This window comes from Emys orbicularis, chromosome 3 (assembly GCF_028017835.1).
Source record: "Emys orbicularis isolate rEmyOrb1 chromosome 3, rEmyOrb1.hap1, whole genome shotgun sequence".
Classification (NCBI taxonomy): Eukaryota; Metazoa; Chordata; order Testudines; family Emydidae; genus Emys; species Emys orbicularis.
The window spans coordinates 7,619,786-7,643,173 of NC_088685.1; the positions used below are offsets into that span (position 1 = coordinate 7,619,786).

The 23,388-nt window shown below is 44.2% G+C and overlaps 1 protein-coding gene across 1 annotated transcript in view; it reads right to left on the minus strand.

The window, feature by feature from the left end:
* Positions 1–887: 887 nt before the first annotated feature.
* ELP3 (elongator acetyltransferase complex subunit 3) overlaps positions 888–23,388 on the minus strand; it is a 149,066-nt gene continuing 126,565 nt past the window's right edge. Inside the window, exon 15 of the mRNA XM_065401159.1 lies at positions 888–2,354. Coding sequence (XP_065257231.1) covers positions 2,278–2,354 — 77 coding nt within the window. The 3' untranslated portion in view covers positions 888–2,277. The remainder of the gene's footprint in view (positions 2,355–23,388) is intronic.

Consider the following 23,388-nt stretch of genomic DNA (forward strand, 5'->3'; position numbering starts at 1 on the left):
AGAAAACTTTGTCCACTTGAAACTGTCAGGAGAATTCAGCTCAGCAAAATTTGATTACTCAAACTGCAACTTGCACAGGATGCTGCTGCTAACACCAATGGGTTGCTATTTTGTGGAATGCTGAGTGCAAAAGGCTCCATTATAACACTGGTTCTAGGTATCTGTGTAATCAGGGCGTGGCCAAGAGGGGCTAATGAATCTGTGTTCTGGCAGAAGCAGAGCAAGTGCAGGAAGAAGACATAACAGAGAGCCATGAGGTGACCTGTAAAAGGAAAACTAGATCATGGGTTTTGTACGTTTTGATGCTTCTTGATGAAGCAAGCAAGTGGCTTGAAAGATGTCAAATCTGGTCTTCCCTGGTTTTGCTGGAAGACCTGAAGGTTTCAGAAATGTGCATTGTGAGCATTCTCAGCCCTTATTTAAAGGATAGTGGGAGGGGTTGTTGAATCTTAAAGCAAGAGTTTTATTTTTATTCCAAGTGTATATGAGTCATGTAAGCTAAACAGGTGATAATAAAACAAAACTATCCCTCAAAGAGAATTTTAAACGTTCTGAATAAAAATCATCCTCCTTCAATGAATCAGGTTTGATTTCATCTGTATTTACGTCAGAATTCTACCAGTTCTTCAGTTACCACAGAGACTTGCAAGATAGAAAAGACTTGTAAAAAAAAAAAAAAACGAGCACAAATCCCCCCCCCCCCCCGCAAACCACCCTTTTCTTATTTGAAAAGCAGGCTGTCTGTATACACCATTAGAAAGCAAAAATGGCATGGAATTTTCCTACCTCTGAGTTAAACTGGTCTGGATGCATTTTAGTCGCTGAAGCCTTAAAACGCAGGACACCTTTAAGAAGTTCACACTTTAATAATATAAAGTTTATTGTCAGCTATTCTTTACACAATTCTATTAAAAGATTCTCTCCAGAAAGAATGCATGTCTACAGCCTGCCCATATTTCTCCCCTTCCTTGGTTAGGTGTGCGTCAGCAGACGTCAGAGCAGCTCTTAGCCCATGACCCCAGAAGCCAATGTTCTGAAGCGGCAATAGATCCTGGTGGCAGTCATAGTTAATGAACAGCATTGAAACACAACTGCAGGAACTCTCTTCAAGTTAATCACATCTGTCTATGAGCAGCTATTACACCTGAAGTTTCCAGAAGACTTGTGGCAGATTCATTTATAAAAGTAGCATGTGTAAAATGCTGAGCTCGGTACACATGGCTTCCCTTGATTTCAACCCCATTTCAGGTCGAAAGACTATAAAAGATTTCAAGCTGCTTCTCTCCTATCATGCAGAGACACATTCTAATGCATTCCATTCAATTTTTGCTGCATGGCTCCCATTGACTTTAATGAGTCAAGCAGCTAAAATATAGCATAATGCTTTAAAAAAATATATTTCTGAGTGCTCAAATATTGCAGCACAAAGAGCACTTCTAAACCTACTGTACCCCAGGATTCCCCAATATAGGGGAGTGGGCAATAGTGAGTAAATGAGCTGAACACATAGCCTTTACACACTGAGGTTTGTAGCTTGGTCTCACATTGGACACTTATTCTGACTCTTCTGAAAAGACTTTTCTTAGAATCTCTCATTGCTGCCCTAGTGCAGAGTTAGTCAAAATGTGAATCTCAAAATCTTGACAATATCCAAACTGTTTGCAAACCACTCTGCCCCCACCACACACACCTACCCAAAAATAATTAAATCTTGTTACTCAGTATGGAGAGAAGACAGCCAGCCCAATTTAAAAATAGACGCATAAAATAATAATACAATATTTGTGCTTCCCAAGTAACTTACAAGCCCAATTTCAACTGACTGCAAGCTTTCCATGCCCAAGTTTTAAACATGATGCTAGTGACATCATAATGGAAATGCGGACAGAACATGAGCAAGATGTTCAACTGGGCCCCCTAAAACGAGAACCTTCAATCAGAAAAACAGCACAACTCTGCTTGTTTCAATGCACTATTGCACCAACTCCAGCAGTATCATGTCAGCTAATAAGATGAGTGGCTCTCTCATGAGATCCCCACTGCAAATGACAATGGATGGTCTCTCAGGAGAATAATATTGGGTCCCTCCCAGTAGAGATTTCAATTTATGGCTGGGGTCTCCAGCATAACAAATACTTAGCAACAAGCAGACCTCGGTTTTAAGCTTGTATTCCTCCCCTGAGCTTTCTTGCCAGGGTTAGTCAGCATCATCTCTGCCCTGCTCCCAGCAGCACGTCTGGTATGAAGATGGGGTTCCCGTGCCTCTTGTTAAGGGCATCAGTCCAGCCTTTTCACCATATATGGCCCTTCTAGCTCATAGCCAATCTTCCTGTAATAATTCCTGGTGCCAACTCCTGCAACAAAATAGAGGGGGCAAAACTCATCAGTGCAGTGATATATGGCAAGAGATCATGCCCTGGAAATCAGAGATATGCAGACAATTGATGAGATATGTAATAGAGGAGAGTCCAGCAAAGCTACACAGTATAGTCCTGTTTTTCTGAAGGGTTCTGGAGACATTTGAACAATGAGGTTTTGGATAAACTGCAGAGCAACCTGGTGTGCACATCACTGCTGGGGGAGGGCTATGTCTGACCCTCTGTTAAGTGAACAAGCCCTCCCTCCCCCAACCTGTATTATGCTAGGCTGGGACAACAGGAAGGAAGCAGGCATACTATGTGGAGACCTTCACCAGCCTACGGTCCCCAGCATAATGGCCAGCATCTCGTCACCTCCCCCTGCATAATGCCTCACAAAATCTTTGGAACTTAGCTAGTCCCTAGGCAACCTCTGCCTGGGGATGACCGAATCTCTTTAGGGTTAATTTATAAACCAGACAGGTAGATAGTTTACTAAAGCAAGCTCACCTACTCTCTTACAACTTGATGCTAAGGCACAGTGACTAGCATTTTCCAATGGACCTGAGAGAGAAAAGTGCCCAACTCTCAGAAAGTCAAAATGAATGGGAGTCAGGTACCTAAATTCCTTGGGGTAAATCCTAGCCACTGGCCTTCCAGGCTGTCGCTGGGTGGATGGGCTGGGTGTAGTTAGTCATTAGCATTCTGGAAAGATTGTGCTCTGCTTTTGGGGACAGAGGTATAGGAACGTGGTAAAACAGCTGAACAGAGCAACACACCTACCCTTCCTGCTCTGAAGAGGATGATTGTGAGCAGGGATGGAGGGCTACAATTGGAATAACCATTTAATGTTCCTAAGTATCAAGAGCTCAACTTAGGATAAGTTTAACACAAAGCAAAGACAAGCTCTTGAGAGGCAGAGGTGCAGCTGCAGACATCATTACAGACTGCTGAAGAGCCCTGAAACCCAGCAAGCTCTGTCTTCGCTCACATAAATATGCTTGGATCCACTTTAAAAGTACAAGTGGGCTCCGCAGTCACAAATTCAATTTCCTCATTAAAGGGGAGGCTTTAGAATGCTATTGTTCTTAAACAGGCTCTTCTCCCTCCTTCTTCTTCTTTTCTTCCTTAATTAGATCCTGTGGTGACCAACTCCAGGATAAGCCCAATGCCCTGGAAGAACACTGGCTTTTCAATAGCATCCAGCGGAGGGACAACATTACAGGAGAGAGTAATAACAGCCGCCCCCACCCTATCTCTAATTATACACAGATGCAGGCATTAGTCATCAAATGAGGGACAAGGAAGGACAAACAGACAGACAAACCCTTCTGAGTGCATTATAGAATCGTTGGTAGTCAGTCTGGCTGACAGGGACAGAAAATACCTGGCACTGCTTAAAGAAAGAAACCCTTAAACTTCTTTGTTTCTAACCTTGTCCCTCCAGTCAGTTCCTGGAAAATGTGGCACTTAGGAACTTGCTCTTTCCCTATCCAGGAATTAACCACATTATTACCTAGAGACTTAATCAGTCCAATTATCAACCCTTCTATAACCACATGCACAACATTCAGAGTAAGTTTGCTTCAGCCATGTTAATTCTTTGGGATGTTCATGTAAAAGCACTTTCCTTGGACTTTATTTTTAGTATTGTTACCGAACTACTTAAGTACTTAGCATCTCTACAGAGTTGGATGTTCGCAAAGCACTGCAAAGATGCTAATACCGCTGGTGAAGTATTCAGAGGGATAGCCATGTTAGTCTGTATCAGCAAAAACAACGAGGAGTCTTTGTGGTGCCTTAGAGACTAACACATTTATTTGGGCATAAGCTTTCGTGGGCTAAAACCCACTTCATCAGATGCATGGAGTGAAAAATACAGTAGGCAGGTATATATATTATTACAGCACATGAAAAGATGGGAGTTGCCTTACCAAGTGTGGGGTCAGTGCTAACAAGGCTAATTCAAACAGGGTGGATGTGGCCTATTCCAAACAGTTGACAAGAAGGGGTGAATATCAACAGAGGGAAAATTACTTTTTGTAGTGACTGGGAGTGGCTTTCTTAAACATGGGAGACCAGAACTGCACACAGTATTCCAGATGAGGTCTCACCAGTGCCTTGTATAATGGTAATAATAACTCTTTACTATCTCTACTAGATACCTTGCCTGATGCATCCCAGGATTTTTCACAGCAGCATCATATTGGTGGCTAATAGTCACCAATACACTCAGGTCTTTCTAATGCTCCGTTGCTTCCAATTAATAAGTCCCTAGCTTAAAGCACAAATTCTAGTTTAGTCCCTAAATGCATGACTTGCACTACAACATTTCATCCCATTTCTATTACTCCAGTTTTCAAGGTTGCCCAAATCTTCTTGTATGATATTCTCGTCCTCCTCCATACTGGCAACACCTCCAACTTTGTGTCATCTGCAAATTTTATTGGTTGGTGCTAAGGCCATTAATGAAAATGTTAAATAAAATTGGTCCCAACACTGATTCCTGAGGAACTCCACTAGCAACCACCCTCCAGACTGACAGTTCACCTTACAATATGGCCCACTGTGGTCTCCCCTTTATCCAGTTCCTTATCCACCTTTCAATTCTTGTATTAATTCCCATCTTCTCCAATTTACTAATGATTTCCCATTTGGAACTATATCAAATGCTTTACTGAAATCCAGGTAGATCAACTGTATTTCCTTTGTCTAGAAAATCGGTTACCTTCTCAAAGAAAGATCAGGTTGGTCTGGCATGATCTATCTTTTGTAACCATGCTGTATTTTGTCCAATTACTGTTTACTTTTATGTCCTTAACTACTATCTCTTTCAAAATTTCATCTAAGACCTTGCATACAATTGCAATCTTCACTTGTTGCTGGGACCCTTATAATCATAGAAATGTAGGGCTGTAAAGGATCTTGAGAGCTCATCTACTCCAACCTCTTGCACTGAGTATACCTAGACCATCTCGGACAGGTGTTTGTTTAACCTGTTCTTAAAAAACCTGTAATGACAGGGATTTTACAACCCCCCCCTAGTAAACTATTCCAGTACTTAATTCGTATAGTTACAAAATTTTTCCTAATATCTAACCTAAATCTCCTTGCTGCAGATTAAGCCCATTACTTCTTTTTCTATCTTCAGTGGACATGGAAAACAATTGCTCACCATCCTTTTTATAACAGCCCATAACATATATGAAGGCTACTATCGGGTCCCCCATCAGTCTTCTTTTCTCAAGACTAAACATGCCCAGGTTTTTTGTTTTTTTTTTAATTTTTCCTCAACAGGCCAGATTTCCTAAACCTCTTATTTTTGTAGCTTTCCTCTGGACTCTCTCCAATTTGTTCACATCCTTCTTAAAGGCACCCAGAACTGGACACAGTACTCCAGCTGAGTCCTCGCTACTGCCGAGTAGAGCAGCACAATGACCTCCCATGTCTCACGTTATACTCCTGTTAACACTCCCTAGAATTATATATGCCTTTTTCACAACTGCATCATGTTGACTCATTCAGTTTGTGATCCACTGTAACCACCAGATTGTTTTCAGATGCACTATCGCTTAGCCATGTATTCCCCATTTTGTAGCTGTGCATTTGATATTTCCTTCCTAAGTGTAGTCCTTTGCACTTGTCTTTAGTAAATTTCATCTGATTTCACACCAATTCTCTTATTTGTTAAGGTCATTTTGAATTCTAATCCTGTCCTCCAAAGTGCTAGCAACCCCTTCCAGTTTGCTGTCAACTGCAAATTTGATAGGTATATACTCCACTCCATTATCCAAGTCATTAATGAAAATACTGAATAGTATTGGACTGAGGACGGACCCTTGGGGGACCCCACTAGATAAGTCCTTCCAGTCTGACAGTGAACCATGGATAACTATTTTCTGAGTAAGTCTTTCAACCACTTTTGCACCCGCCTTATAGTAATTTCATCTAGACCACATTTCCCTAGTTTGGGACAGTGTCAAAAGCCCTAATGAAATCAAGATATATCACATCTACAGCTTCCCCCATCCACTAGGCTAGTAACCCTGTGAAAGTAGGACATTAAATTGGTTGTACATGATTTGTTCTTGACAACTCCATGTTGGGTATTACTTATTATCCTTTAGGTGCTTACAAATTGATTGTTTAATAATTTGTTCCAGTATGCTAGTTAGGTATCAAAGTTAGGCTGACTGGTCCACAATTCCTCACATCCCCTTTGTTCCCCCTTTTAAACAAAGGTACTATGGTTGACCTTCTCCAGTCCTCTGGGACCTCACCTGTCCTCCATGAGTTCTCAAAGATAAATTGCTAACAGTTCAGAAGTTGCTTCAGCTAGTTCCTTAAGTATCCTAGGGTGCATTTCATCAGGCCATGTTGACTTGAATATATCTAACTTATCTAAATATTCTTTAACCTGTACTTTCCCTATTTTGGCTTGCCTTTCTTCCCCCTTGTTGTTAATATTAATTGTATTAAGCATCTGGTCATAATTCACCTTTTTAGTGAAGTTTCTTTTATGTCTCTTGCTACGTGTAATTCATTTTGTGCCTAAGGCCTTGGCTACACTCGGGACTTCACAGCGCTGCCATGGCAGCGCTGTGAAGCGCGAGTGTAGTCGTGCCGCCAGCACTGCGAGAGAGCTCTCGCAGCGCTGTATATACTCCACCTCTCCGAGGGGAGTAGCTTGCAGCGCTGCGAGCGAGCGTGCAGCGCTGCAGGCACTGATTACACTGGCGCTTTACAGCGCTGTACTCGCTGCGCTCAGGGGGGTGTTTTTTCACACCCCTGAGCGCAGCAAGTTGCAGCGCTGTACAGCGCCAGTGTAGCCAAGGCCTTAGCCATTCTGATTTTTTCCCTATGTGCATGTGCTATTTCATCCTCAGCAATTTCTCCATGTTTCCGCTATTTGTAGGATTCCTTTTTGATTTTCAGGTCATTGAAGAACTTCTGATGGAGCAATATTGGCCTCTTACTAGAGATTCAAAGCCAACAATTTATTTCACAGAGTCACGTCCTTCAACAAGAGACACTTTTCTGAACTGGCTCAGGAACAAGAAGTGGGAGGTGTGAGAATCCCGCTCATTCCCACTGTGACCAATTGTCAAGCTTTAGGACCCTGTGTGGAGATGCAGAACTATTTTGCTGACTTACCTTGTTATCTTTCCTTTGTATCTGGATAATTTACTGCAACACCTTTAATATGGGTCTCTCTGAGAAATTGCCAGCTCTCCCGAACACCTTTTTCCCTTAGATTTATTTCCCATGGGACCTTACAGATCAGTTCTGAGTTTGCTAAAGTCTGCTTTTTTTTAAATCCATTGTCCTTATTCTGCTGCTCTCACTCCTTCCTCTCCGTAGAATCAAACTCCATCTTTATGTGCCAGTTTTATTTGCCCACTTTCAGGGGTCACTGATCTCTACTGAGAAAAGGCACCATAGCTACACTTCAGAATGTCTATGGTAACCCATTCACATCATGTCCAAATATGATGTCTGGTTGAAAGTCTATGGCATACGTTATGCATAAGGTAAGACTAAATGACCAGAATGGTCCCTTCTGGCCTTAAAGTCTATGAATCTATGAAAGACAGTCCCGGGAAAAGGAAAGGGACTTTTAAAACCGTAAGAAGTGCTATTTGCTTTGTCAACATTTCAAAAACAAACACCTAAGTACAGGGTTGCACAGAGTTTAAGTCTATGTATAAAGCAAAACAAAAACGCACAGCAAAGGCCCTACAGATCTTCTGCCACTGCTCACTGACCCCCCTCCGAGGGTTGGTTACTTACAACTTTTTGTGAGCTGTTACCTTTGCAAATATGTTGCCTGAAAAATTGTACCCTGCATTCATTCTCAGAACAGTACAGATGCCTAGAGAAATGCGACACAGATCTCTGACAGTAACACAAAAGAGCTGCCCTGCCATTTGACCAGTAGAGTACTTCATTTAAAAAGATTAATGAAGCCTCAGTATAAAAAAAAAAAACTCTTGAAACTGAAGAACAATTACTAATTCTTATCATTAGCATTAAAAACACCTTGATCTGAGCTATTTAAATGTCCTCTTCAAGATAAAGACTTAGGCCTGGTCTACACTAGGAGTTTGTGTCGAATTTAGCGCCGTTACATCGAATTAACTCTGCACCCGTCCACACCACGAAGCTATTTAGTTCGACATAGAGGTCTCTTAAATTCGACTTCTGTACTCCTCCCCAACGAGGGGAGTAGCGCTAAATTCGACATGGCCATGTCGAATTAGGCTAGGTGTGGATGGAAATCGACGCTAATAGCTCCGGGAGCTATCCCACAGTGCACCACTCTGTTGACGCTCTGGACAGCAGTCCGAGCTCGGATGCTCTGACCAGCCACACAGGAAAAGGCCCGGGAAAATTTGAATTCCTTTTCCTGTCTGGGCAGTTTGAATCTCATTTCCTGTTTGGACATCGTGGCGAGCTCAGCAGCACTGGCAACGATGCAGAGCTCTCCAGCAGAGATGGCCGTGCAATCTCAGAATAGAAAGGGCCCCAGCATGGACTGATCGGGAAGTGTTGGATCTGATCGCTGTGTGGGGCGATGAGTCCGTGCTTTCCGAGCTGCGCTCCAAAAGACGGAATGCAAAGATCTATGAGAAGATCTCTAAAGCCATGGCAGAGAGAGGATACAGCCGGGATGCAACGCAGTGCCGCATGAAAATCAAGGAGCTGAGACAAGGCTACCAGAAGACCAAAGAGGCAAACGGGCGCTCCGGATCCCAGCCCCAGACATCCTGTTTCTACGAGGCACTGCATTCCATCCTAGGTGCGGCCGCCACCACTACCCCACCACTGACCGTGGACTCTGAGGATGGGATATTGTCGACGGCCGCTTCCTCGGACATGTTAGCGGACGGGGAAGATGAGGAAGAAGATGAGGAGGATGAGGCAGTCGACAGCGCTTACAAGGCTGATTTCCCCGACAGCCAGGATCTCTTCATCACCCTTACAGAGATCCCCTACCAACCGTCCCCAGCCGTTAACCCGGACACGGAATCAGGGGAAGGATCAGTCAGTAAGTGTTTAAAACATCTAAACATTTATTTTTTACAGAACAGGAATATTAACAATATTAACAATGGGTTTTGCATGATTACTTTGCCCTAGGCGCTTAACGGTTCAGTCCCTGGCAGTGCAACTACAAAAAAAAATCTAACAAATGTCCAGTTTAGCATGATTGTTCTGCCCAAGCCGCTCTACTGTTTAGTCCCTGCCAGTGCAGCTACAGTAAAATCCTGTCTATATGTCCGGGGATAGAGCAGAAATCCTCCATGGACATCTCCACGAAGCTCTCCTGGAGGTAATTGGAAAGCCTTTGCATCAGGTTCCTGGGGAGAGCGGCCTTATTGGGTCCTCCGTAGTAGCAAACATTTCCGCGCCAGGAGACAAGCAAGTACTCCGGGATCATTGCCCTGCAGAGCATGGCGGCATACGGCCCTGGTCTTTGCAGGCTTTCCCGAAGCATCCTTTCTTTTTCCGTCTCTGAAATCCTCATCAGAGTGATGTCGCTCATGGTGACCTGCTTTGAATTAGGTAGGGGAATGTTAGTATTGGGACTGCTTGCCTGTTCCTTTACAGAACTGTAACCGGCGGTTTACAGCCACGCGGTGGAGGCGGGAGAGGGGCAGCATACAGGGATCTTTCCCTGGGACAGCCGCGAGGGGGTGGGACAGGGGCAGAGTTCATGCTTGCCGGATTGCTGGCAGCAGGGACTGGCATTGCTTTCAATGTGAAAGGAGGCCAGTGCTATTATTAAAGTTTTAAGCAGCCACAAGTCTACGGCTTACCATGTCGGCCTGCTACACAAATTCCGGTGTCCTGCCCCGCTTCTCTGATCTGCACTGCAAGACCCCAGGCACTGAATGCGAAGGCCGAAAATTCGACCTTGTCCGGAGTGCGCATGTGATAGGTGCTGTGCATGGTCTTGTTCACAGAGAACGACTATGTTCTTTGTTCACAACGAAATTTATCTTTCTGAGGAATTCACTCCCTTTTTCCCATTCCCACAGCTGCGACTGTCTCCCAACCCAGCCTGGCATCACACTCCCAGAGGCTAGCGCAGATTAGGCGTAGGAAGAAGAGGACACGGGAGGACATGTTCTCGGAACTTATGGGCTGCTCCCGAGCCCAGGAAGCCCAGCAGACCCAGTGGAGGGAGAACTTGTCCCAAATGCACCGATCACACATGGAACGGGAGGAGGTGGCGGCAGGAAGACCAGCAGGCGACTCAAACGCTGCTTGGACTAATGAGGGAGCAAACGGACACGCTCCGGCGCCTTGTGGATGTTCTGCAGGACCGGTGGCAGGAGGACAGAGCCCCGCTGCAGTCTATCTCTAACCGCCCTCCCCCGCCACCAAGTCCCATACCCCCCTCACCCAAAGTCCAAAGAAGGAGGGGCGGCAGAGTCCGTGAAAACTCTCACTCCACCCCTGCAGACTGCTCTAGTACTAGAAGGCTCTCATTCCCCAAAATTTGACAAGTCCTTTCCTTCCCGCCTCACCCAAGCCCCCGTCCAAGTTTCACCCCCCAGTTTCATGTGTAGTTGCTAATAAAAAATACGTTTCTGTTAATTACTGTTTCCATCATGTTCTTTTAGAGGAGAGTCTGTCTGAAGGGGGGGGAAGGGGGTTGGTAATTGGACAGGACAGTCACCTTTACCAGGGTACAGAGGCGGGGGCAGGTTCAGCAGCAGGGCACACACACATTGCAGTCACTAGTTACCCTGGTCAGTCTGGGAGGTGGTTTTAGTGTTCTGTGGTGGGTGGGGGGTGCTCTGTGACTTTGTGGCGGGGGAGGGCAGTTACTGATCTTATGCAGCGGTCCTTATCCTGGATCACAGAGCCACGCAGCAGGGGATCTGTAACCATCCTCCCCCTGCCACAAAGTCACATAGCCCCCCACACACAGAGTCCCAAACAGGAGGGGTGGCAGGCTCCGTTGAAACCACCAGTCCACCACTGCGGAGCCTGTAATTCCTGGAGTTTAGAAGCATCATTTGCATCACTACACTACACCCGCTCCCCACCACAGTCTGCGTCCCAGTTTCAACACTTTCCCACGAAAACAGTAATAAAGAAAACGGTGTTCATTAACAAAATTCAAGTGATTTTACTTTTAAACATGGGTTGTAAGGGGGGGAACGGGGTATGTAACTGGAGAGGATACTGAACATTTAGTGGGTAAAGAAACGGGGGCAGGTTCAGCTTCTCTGTACACAAACTGAAAAGTCACAGGTTACCCTGCTCACTCAGGAACCTAGCTTTCAAAGCCTCCCGGATGCACAGCGCGTCCCGCTGGGCTCTTCTAATCGCCCGGCTGTCTGGCTGGGCGTAATCAGCAGCCAGGCTATTTGCCTCAACCTCCCACCCCGCCATAAAGGTCTCCCCCTTGCTCTCACAGAGATTGTGGAGCACACAGCAAGCTGCAATAACAATGGGGATATTGGTTTCGCTGAGATCACAGCGAGTCACTAAGCTTCTCCATCTCCCCTTGAGACGGCCAAAAGCACACTCCACCACCATTCTGCACTTGCTCAGCCGGTAGTTGAAGAGTTCTTTTTCAGTGTCCAGGGCGCCAGTATAGGGCTTCATGAGCCAGGGCATTAGCGGGTAGGCTGGGTCCCCGAGGAGGACTATAGGCATCTCCACATCCCCAAGAGTTATTTTGTGGTCCGGGAAGTAAATACCTTCCTGCAGCCGTCTAAACAGACCAGAGTTCCTGAAAACACGAGCGTCATGAACCTTGCCCAGCCATCCGACGTTGATGTTTGTAAAATGTCCCCTATGGTCCACCAGTGCTTGCAGCACCATTGAAAAGTAGCCCTTTCGGTTGATGTACTGGCTGGCCTGGTGGTCCGGTCCCAGGATAGGGATGTGAGTTCCATCTATAGCCCCACCGCAGTTTGGGAATCCCATCTCGGCGAAGCCATCTATGATGACCTGCGCGTTTCCCAGGGTCACTACCTTTGAGAGCAGTACCTCAACGATTGCGTTGGCTACTTGCATCACAACAACCCCCACGGTAGATTTGCCCACGCCAAAGTGGTTCGCGACTGACCGGTAGCTGTCCGGCGTTGCAAGCTTCCAGAGGGCTATGGCCACTCGCTTCTGGACAGTCAGGGCTGCTCGCATCCGGGTGTCCTTGCGCTTCAGGGCAGGGGACAGCAACTCACAAAGTTCAAGGAAAGTTCCCTTCCGCATGCGAAAGTTTCGCAGCCACTGTGATTCATCCCAGACCTGCAGCACTATGCGGTCCCACCAGTCTGTGCTTGTTTCCCGGGCCCAGAATCGCCGTTCCACAACATCAACATGACCCATTGCCACCATGATGTCCTCGGCGCTGGGTCCCGTGCTTTCTGACAGGTCTGTGCTACTCTCAGACTTCAGGTCCTCACCGCGGTGCCGTAGCCTCCTCGCCTGATTTCTCTGCATCTGCCTCTGGGAAAGGTGGATGATAAGCTGCGAGGTGTTGACAACGGCCACAACTGCAGCGATGGTCGCAGCGGGCTCCATGCTCGCAGTGCTGTGGCATCCGCGCTGTCATTGACCAGAAAAGTGCGCGAACTAATTTCCCGACGGCGCTTTCAGGGAGGGAGGGCGGTAGTGACGGACGGATGAAGACAGTTACCCAAAAGCACCCTCGACACATTTTTTTACCCAGAAGGCATTGGCGGCTCGACCCAGAATTCCAATGGGCAGCGGGGACTGCGGGAACTGTGGGATAGCTGCCCACAGTGCACCGCTTCCTATGTCGACGCTTTCCCCGTTAGTGTGGACTCACAAAGTTGAATTACTGTCCTTAGTGTGGACACACACGTTCGACTTTGCAATATCGATTCCACATATTCGATTTAAGTAAAATCGAACTACTCTCGTAGTGTAGACATACCCTTAGATAGTTTGTGGGAGGTTTTAAAGATATTGTAGGCTGTGTCAGAGGCTTGTACTGTCTGCACTAATTTAAGAGCTATTAAATAGGGCTAGTTATGTGAGTACTCTTCCTCATTTGAGGGCAATAGGTTCAAATAATTAACAAGAATGATTTTGCAGCTTGTTTGGCTAGCCAGGTGCCCCAGAGGAAGACGTGACACTGCCATATGGGGAATCACAATCTGAATCTCTTCTGAGGTCTTTTGTTCAAAATTCAAAGCCAACAATTTATTTCACAGAGTCACGTCCTTCAACAAGAGACACTTTTCTGAACTGGCTCAGGAACAAGAAGTGGGAGGTGTGAGAATCCCGCTCATTCCCACTGTGACCAATTGTCAAGCTTTAGGACCCTGTGTGGAGATGCAGAACTATTTTGCTGACTTACCTTGGCAGCCAGACTAGACAGATCTCATGCGTGTTTCTAAAACAAAAATCTATAGGATGGAAGAGGAAGCCTTAGAACTAGTTATCTCAGGAAGGAGCTCAGGTTAATATTTTATGGTAAGTATGGAAGCCAGATGTACATTATTAGGAAAAAGGCCTTTTCCCAAGGTCTTTACAGTAGCTTTCTCTGAGAGCTTCCAGTTCCACACACATGTCCAACTATACAGGGGAACGCCGGGGCTTCAATTCATGGATGAGAAAATGGTGCAAAGACAAAGATTTAAATGTATTAAGCACCAGGGAACTTTATGGAGAAGGGAGAGCATATACACAAGAGATGGACTGCATCTTAACCAAAGCAGAATGGAATGCTGGCACAGAAAGTTAACAAGTTTACGGGGGATTACTTAAACTAAGAGCTGGGGGAAAGCAGAGAGGTGCTGAGGAACACACCAGTCAGACAAATATACCCACTAGGGATGTCAGTAATACAAAGGTATCGGTGTCTGATGAAGTATAGGTCAGAAAAACGTGCCTCTTTGGAAAAATTACAGGGTGTCTAACCAAGGAGTTAAATAAAAATAGGTACACAGTGAAAAACAAGAATGTGTGTCTTTACACCAATGGGGAAAGCTTGAAAGTAAACTCAGGTAAATTTTTTTTTTTTTTTAAATTGGAGATATACCTATCTCATAGAGCTGGAAGGGACCCTGAAGGTCATGGAGTCCAGCCCCCTGCCTTCACTAGCAGGACCAAGTACTGATTTTGCCCCAGATCCCTAAGTGGCCCTCTCAAGGCTGTATCCCCACTTTGAACTTTAGGGTACAAGTGTGGGGGCCTGCATGAAGACTTCTAAGCTTAACTACCAGCTTAGATCTGGTCCGCTGCCACCATTTCCCACAAGCTAATTCCCTTCCCTGGGAAGCTTTGAGAAACCTTTCACCAATTCCCTGGTGAATACAGATCCAAACCCCTTGGATCTTAAAACAAGGAGAAATTGACCCTTCCCCCCTCCTTCCTTTCACCAACTCCTGGTGAATACAGATCCAACTCCCTTGGATCTAAAAACAAGGAAAAATCAATCAGGTTCTTAAAAAGAAGGCTTTTAATTAAAGAAAAAGGTAAAAATCATCTCTGTAAAATCAGTATGGAAAATAACTTTACAGGGTAATCAAACTTAAAGAGCTCAGAGGCCCCCCTCTAGTCTCAGGTTCAAAGTACAGCAAACAAAGATAAACACTCTAGTAAAAGGTACATTTACAAGTTGAGAAAACAAAGTCAAACTAAGACGCCTTGCCTGGCTTTTTACTTACAAGTTTGAAATATGAGAGACTTCTTTAGAAAGATGGGGAGAACCTGGATTGATGTCTGGTCCCTCTCAGTCCCAAGAGCCAACAACCCCTTAAACAAAGAGCACAAACAAAAGCCTTCCCCCCCCTCCCCAAGATTTGAAAGTAACTTGTCCCCTTATTGGTCCTTTGGGTCAGGTGTCAGCCAGGTTACCCGAGCTTCTTAACCCTTTACAGGTAAACGGATTTTGGAGTCTCTGGCCAGGAGGGATTTTATAGTACTGTACACAGGAGAGCTGTTACCCTTCCCTTTATAGTTATGACAGGCCCCCTCAAGGATTGAGCTCACAACCCTGGGTTTAGCAGGCCAATGCTCAAACCACTGAGCTATCCCTCCCCCCAATTGGAATCCCTGGCAACAGAAGACAAGCTTAACATAACATGCGTTACTGAAACATGGTGAAAAAATAGAAGAATGGGACACTAATAACTGGCTAAAAATTATACAGGAAGGAAAGGTCATAGACACAGGGGAATAGCACTATACATGAAAGATTCCATAGTATCTAATGAGAATTTCATAATGAAAAAGACCATATAGGAGAATCTATATGGATACTGTGACGTTGTGCAGTCTATATGGTTTTATAAAAATATAAGTGAGTATAATGTAACTGGGATATGCTTCATGCAAAAGGTCTCTTGTAAGGTATCATTACAAAGCTTATAATCTACTGAGTGTGATCATCCGATTTGTATAAATGTACCACTCTTGTATCTAAAACTAGAAATATAAAACATAACTCTGAGGGCCTATTGTAATTATGTAAAGTGTGGGCCATTAATGATGGTTTGGAATCTTGATGACTCCCATTAACAAGGACCATTGTCTGCAGATGACTGTGTTTACCTGTGAGTCTTCCTGTATATGTGTGCTGGCAAGTAAGTAATGAAGTCTTGCAGTGACATGTGATCATGTCACCTGAACTGGAATCCATCTTTAACCTGGTGCTTTTCCAGTGAGGGGGGGTGGAAACCCAGAGAGACAAAGGGTTCCCGCCTTATGCAAAAAATATATAAAGGGGTGGAAGAGAACAGAGGGAGGGAGGAGCCATCATGGAGAATCCCCTAGATAACACCTAAGCTGGAACAAAAGCTGTACCAGGGGAAAGAATTGTGCCCAGGCCTGGAAGGTGTCCAGTCTGAGAAAAACTTACTGAAGCATCTCTGAGGGTGAGATTATCTGTATTTAGTTTGATTAGGCATAGATTTGCGCATTTTATTTTATTTTGCTTGTGACTTACTTTGTTCTGTCTGTTACTACTTTGAACCACTTAAATCCTACTGTCTGTATTTAATAAAATCACTTTTTATTTAGTAATTTACTCAGAGTGTGTATTAATACCTGAGGGAGCAAACAATTGTGCATATCTCTCTATCAGTGTTATAGAGGGCGAACAATTTATGAGTTTGCCCTGCATAAGCTTTATGCAGGGTAAAACGGATTTATCTGGGTTTAGACCCCATTGGGAGTTGGGCATCTGAGTGCTAAAGACAAGCACACTCCTGTGAGCTGGTTTTCAGGTAAACTTGCAGCTTTGGGACAAGTGATTCAGACCCTGAGTCTTTGTTAGAGCAGACTGGAGTGTCTGGCTCAGCAAAACAGGGTGCTGGAGTCCTAAGCTGGCAGGGAAAACAGAAGCAGGGGTAGTCTTTGCACATTGGGTGGCAGCTCCCAAGGGGGTTTCTGTGATCCAACCCGTCACAGTGGCGTAGTCGGCAGGATCTGTGCACAGCTGATTGCTTTGAGATACTGGTAGTGATTTTAAGTGAGTTTTAAGTGTGGTGGCTGGAGAACAAACAAAGTGGTTACTGGTTTGTTATTTTCTGTTTGCTTATTTCGGGAAAGGAAATTAGGGACAGAAAAGGAAGCAAAATAAGTAAGAATGAAGATCAAAAGAAGCTAAAACTACACAAGTTGCAAATTGCCCAGAAAGACTGAACAATGGGCGCTGGAAATGTCTCTGTTAACTAAGAAGCCCCTGAGCTGAGTACATCTCAGTTTCAGTGAACTGCAGATGGGTGTGGCCCAACCTCTGTCTGTGCTGAAACTGACTGGAGTGTCTAACCTAGCAAGACAGGAGGGGAGGGGTGCCTGTTCTGGCAGGAGGGTGTTCTCTGTGGTATCCCAGCTCATCAAGTGATGGTCTCAAGGAAAAACAAATGAAAATTAATGTACAATTTGCCTGGAAAAAGGCTGACCTGGAAAAAGAAAAGGCTGCCCACCAGCCTGGACTTAAGAAACAAAGCAAGTAAGACCCAGAAGCATGACCTGGCTGTAATGGAGTGGAAGAGGTGCACAGAGACATGTATCCTGGAGCTGGAAGTTGGGGTCCTGGTGACTGCTGCGGTGGGAACAAACCCCAAGGACTCTAGCTGGAAGCAAACCCAACCTGAGTGAAAGGGGGGGGATTTTGCTGGCCAGCGAAAGGTCTCTCATAGCTGGTAGCTGTGAGCCTACAGCTGGATCAGGGTCTCTTTCCCTTTTGGGGGACACAGGAGTGTCTGCCCCATAGGGGAGCCCAAAAACGAATTTTAGGTATACTGCCTCCGCCATGGTCAGTGTCCAAGTCTCTGGCAGTAAGTTCAGGAGGAGGGTGTGACGTTGTGCAGTCTATATGGTTTTATAAAAATATAAGTGAGTATAATGTAACTGGGATATGCTTCATGCAAAAGGTCTCTTGTAAGGTATCATTACAAAGCTTATAATCTACTGAGTGTGATCATCCGATTTGTATAAATGTACCACTCTTGTATCTAAAACTAGAAATATAAAACATAACTCTGAGGGCCTATTGTAATTATGTAAAGTGTGGGCCATTAATGATGGTTTGGAATCTTGATGACTCCCATTAACAAGGACCATTGTCTGCAGATGACTGTGTTTACCTGTGAGTCTTCCTGTATATGTGTGCTGGCAAGTAAGTAATGAAGTCTTGCAGTGACATGTGATCATGTCACCTGAACTGGAATCCATCTTTAACCTGGTGCTTTTCCAGTGAGGGGGGGTGGAAACCCAGAGAGACAAAGGGTTCCCGCCTTATGCAAAAAATATATAAAGGGGTGGAAGAGAACAGAGGGAGGGAGGAGCCATCATGGAGAATCCCCTAGATAACACCTAAGCTGGAACAAAAGCTGTACCAGGGGAAAGAATTGTGCCCAGGCCTGGAAGGTGTCCAGTCTGAGAAAAACTTACTGAAGCATCTCTGAGGGTGAGATTATCTGTATTTAGTTTGATTAGGCATAGATTTGCGCATTTTATTTTATTTTGCTTGTGACTTACTTTGTTCTGTCTGTTACTACTTTGAACCACTTAAATCCTACTGTCTGTATTTAATAAAATCACTTTTTATTTAGTAATTTACTCAGAGTGTGTATTAATACCTGAGGGAGCAAACAATTGTGCATATCTCTCTATCAGTGTTATAGAGGGCGAACAATTTATGAGTTTGCCCTGCATAAGCTTTATGCAGGGTAAAACGGATTTATCTGGGTTTAGACCCCATTGGGAGTTGGGCATCTGAGTGCTAAAGACAAGCACACTCCTGTGAGCTGGTTTTCAGGTAAACTTGCAGCTTTGGGACAAGTGATTCAGACCCTGAGTCTTTGTTAGAGCAGACTGGAGTGTCTGGCTCAGCAAAACAGGGTGCTGGAGTCCTAAGCTGGCAGGGAAAACAGAAGCAGGGGTAGTCTTTGCACATTGGGTGGCAGCTCCCAAGGGGGTTTCTGTGATCCAACCCGTCACAGATACAAATCCCAAGTCATGAGAATACACATAAACTAGCAGGGTTATACTGCCATCCTCCTGGTCAAGAAAAGGATAGTAAGTGCACAGTGCCAAGAGAAATCAAGGCGGCAACTAACAAAACCATACACAGTTTCAACTTCTCACAGATAACTTGGTTATATATCACAATGGGTCACAGGTTAGAGAAGCAACAACATTTAGTGTGTCTATAATACATTTTTACAAGATGTGTCTGGTGTAAAGATCTTGGTGATGTGAGTCTTCTCTTTACTACTCACTGCTGCACAGGCATCATATAAATCTACAACACAGTTTCCACCCAGCCAGCTGATGGGCCTTTTTCAGGTGAAGCTACCCAGACAAAGCCCAACATTCCCATCGCTCAAAATGATGCATCTGTATTCTGCTGAAGAGGACATAGTCCAGAATCATCCATCAATAATGGGGTAAGAGTCTCACACACACACACTGGATTGAGGAGATTTTTTTTAAATGAACACAGTTAATTGGAGTTTTTAAAGTAGTGAACATAATAAGAATTTCCTTGAAAGTGCTTGAATTATTCACAAGACTTGGCTTTAAACCAAGCCCTGCTCCGCGTGGCTGAAAAATCCTGCTTCAGATTTGCTTTGAGAGTTTAGACTGAAGCAACTCTATTAACCCAAAGACCATAGTTGCTCTGAACAGCACAGTCCACAAAACCAAATACCCTGCGCAACACAGTTGGAACACTAACTGGGAATGAAAACACTGATGCTGAAAATCTCCACCAGGCATGGCATGTGGCAGCCTGCCTGTTAAACACAGATCAGTGTAAGCATATCACCACTATGATTCCATCTCTACACTACATTGAATAAGGAATTACATTTAAGGTCCTTAATGGAATGGGACTGGGATCTCTCACTGTTTGCCTTAAACTCATCAGGAATGTCACCTATGCTAGAAGAGGGAGGACTTGTAGAGAAAGGGGATAGAACTTTCTTGTCAGCTGGCCTGTGACTACAGAACTCTACCCTATCTTAGTGTTTTCTAGAGTATCCATCACTTAAGTATTTCACCTAAGTGCTTCCAGGTAAATTCGGTATAATTAGCAAGGTCCCTAGTGAATTTAATGGGGTCTTCGGTTGTCCTCCCACAAGAAGTCAGAATGATCATGACTCTCAGTGAATTCAGGACAAATTTAATATCCAACTTTTTATCCTAGCATTTAATAGTAAAAACCCATCTGCTTGTCTGTGGGAAGGGGAGAAGAGGACCTAAGGTTAACTGTCTGTCAGAGTTAAGTACATTTTTATATGGGGTCAGGTACAATGGTGCTAAATGCAGTATAAATACCAAGAGTGAACGGAATAAAAGGTGAGGGAACATGAATCCTGAACGATACCTCGCTAGCAGATTAGAAAAAGAGGAAGGAATCTGAATTATACTTAAACTCGGTGAAAAACAGGTTTAATTATGTACATGCTCAATGCCCTTTTCAGCACAAAGACAGACCATAAATATACTCTTCTGACTCAATCCTGCCACACAGGAATATACAAATACAGCATCTCAAAAGAATCTTTAACCACTGCTCACTAGACAACAGATTAAGTGAAAATAAGATAATTTTAAGATTATTAAAGATTTTGACAGATAATGTCAATGTTTATTTTTAAGCATTTTTTCCAATGTTTAAGGATTTTGTCCTCAATTTTTATCAATCTACTTTTTCACAGTTATGGGAAACCATGGGGGGGCATTAGCCTACAGCAGGGGGTGGCGGGACGGAGGGGTCAGTCAATTATTTCATGACAGTAGATGTTGGGATTCAAAGAATTAAAGTTTTATAACTGTTAAAACACAAACTGTCAATATCACATTAAAACATAAAAAGTAAATATCCTTAAATCAACCTCTAATATGTTCTCAAGCCGAATTTTTCTTACTTTGCCTATTTGTAGATTTTTATTATCACAGATAGAAGTATTTTTTCGTAAGCTTGTGTGTGTACAGTGAATTCAACATTAACTGACGTTTACTGATAAAAACCTAATTATTCCAAACCTACTTAAATGCATTCAGTGGAACATGCAATATGATATAGTAAAACTCAGCTTAGGTATACAGAGTGAAATTCCCAGATTGTTTCAATCCATTAACGTGCCAAGTGCAATTCTAATTATGGCAAAACCTCCTCTCAGAGGCTCTGCAGGAAAAATGACTTCCTTTTAGGATTGCACAATATGCTGCCTTGAGCATAAAGCAGCCCAGGCAAATTGTGAGAACTTTCCTCTAAGTTCTGAGTTCTATACAGAATGTTACTCAAACATGATCTGGTTATAAAGGTGCTAAAACAATTTCCTTGGTTAGTGTACAGAGGCCTTAAAGGAAGGAATAGGAAAAAAAAGTTACATGGCTCTGCCAAAACCCCAAAATTTCACCTAAAGTCAGCAACACAGCTCCAATCATTCCAGCCCAAAGAGGACCAGATGGGGCTGCTTCCTTCAGTACCAGTCAAGGATGTTCTTTCATTAACTGCAGATACAACTGCTAAGCAACATATGACATCTCTCCCCAAAAGGGTGGAGTATACAGTAGAACCTCAGAGTTACGGACATCTTGGGAATGGAGATTGTCTGTAACTCTGAAATGTTCGTAAATCTGAACAAAGCACAGTTCAGGCCCCCGATCCAGCAGCTGACACTCCAGGCCAGGTTTCAGCAGCAGCTGAGCTCCCTATTCAGCGCTGGCATGAGTTTGCAAGCTTCTCCCTCTCCCAGCGGGGTGTGTGTGCCCCTCCCGCCCAGGAGAGGGGGTAAAAGCAGCGCATCCTGCTCCTTGGGGGAGGGTGAAAGCGTCGCAGACCCCAGAGCTGCTCCTGCTCTACTGGCTCCGGCTGCTGTGGGCTGGCAGCCCCACCATCTTGCTGTAAGTGGCTGCCCCGTGCGTAGGGGGTGGGGATGGGGACAGGCAACCCAGATGTGCCTACCTTTAAGATGCAATACAGGCACAGTACAGTATTTGCTTTTTTTTTTTTTTTTTTTTTTTGGAGGGGGGGGTGTGTCTTTGCTGCTGCTTGATTGGTTACTTCCAGTTTCACATGGTGTCCGGTTGACCAGTCAGTCCGTAACTCTGGGTTCGTATCTTTGAGGTTCTATTGTACACCTTTGTTGCACTGCCACCTTTGATGGTCTGGAAAGGCACAGAAGGAACCCAAATCTACTCCCTCATTCATGTGTGCAATTCCAGCTGAAATCAATGAAGCTTAGATACCACAGTGACAGGTAGAGAGAACTGGCCAGGCGATTTGGAACCTGCTATTGCCACTAGGTAAACCATAATATTATTTATTTAAGATACAAATACTGAAGTATTAAAGGGAAGAAATGGGAGGAAGCAAGAACTCCAAGTGAGAGCCCCAGCTCTTCCCCCATCGGTGATATCTGGCTCCAGGTTAGAGTCAATGGATTTACACAACCAGAGTGTATTAAAAACATTCCAATTCAGTCACTTACAGATAAGACACTTAATATTTTAAAATTTCTTTTAAGCCATAGGGGATCTTTTGGGTGACATGACTGGTAAAGAAAAATCAGCAAACACAGCAGTGTCTTTCAAGAGTTTTGCTGTTACCTATAGAAAACAATAGGAGATTTTATATCCCTCCGTCTTACCTTCAGCAAGATTTTTGAGAAGAAACTTTGCTGAGTTCAGAAAAAACAATTTCAACAAAGTGGAAAAGCCAGTTCTTGCATTCAAAACCATGGTACTTAATGCAGGACTTCAGATCAAAATAAAGCACAAATTTAGTAGTGAACTCTTGGCAATTTCCCAGAAACTATGTTATGTAACTATGTGTAATTTTAAAATTGTTGTTTGGGACTAGCCTTTACCTATGCAAATAATGTTATTGGAGTCAATGAAGTCACCAGAACTACTTAAATGAGCAAGATTTGGAAGATCTGACCCTAAGAACACATCAGTATTGGGAACATAGATCATTGATCTGCTATGGCTATTCCTATTTAGTCCTGTATCCGGTCTCTGGCAGTGGCTAGTACCAGATGCTTCAGAGAATTTTGGTTTTTATTGTGAAAGTATTGCAAAAAAGCATCTAGTTTCTGTTTGTTCCCATTCACCAAGATAAAACTAACCAGCCTCATTTCATTGTGCCTGTCTACTTCAAATAGCCACCTTTGGTCAGGATCAAGTGGTGTAAATAACTAGAGGATTAAACAGGGACGGCTCTCAAGCCAAACTCAGAATCCCTGAGAGATGCAGTCATGAAGTTTCCTGCCCTAACATAGCTCTGCATGATTTCCAACTCTTTGCACTTTGCCACATGACACATGGAAGCAGCTACAAATGCATGCACATCAGTTACAGACCTCTAACTGACAGTCGCTATTTGACCCCAAGAGACCATCTTGCCAAACACAGTAAAAGGAAACATGAGGGAACAGACACCTTGACATTGTTGTCTTGGGTACTGAAAACTAATCTAAAAATGTGTCCTGCTGGCAGGATGATTGATTAAATAAAATTGCAGCATTAGCTGTGAACACACTGACAGTCCAGCCCCTCGTCTGGTTTGAACTTACAC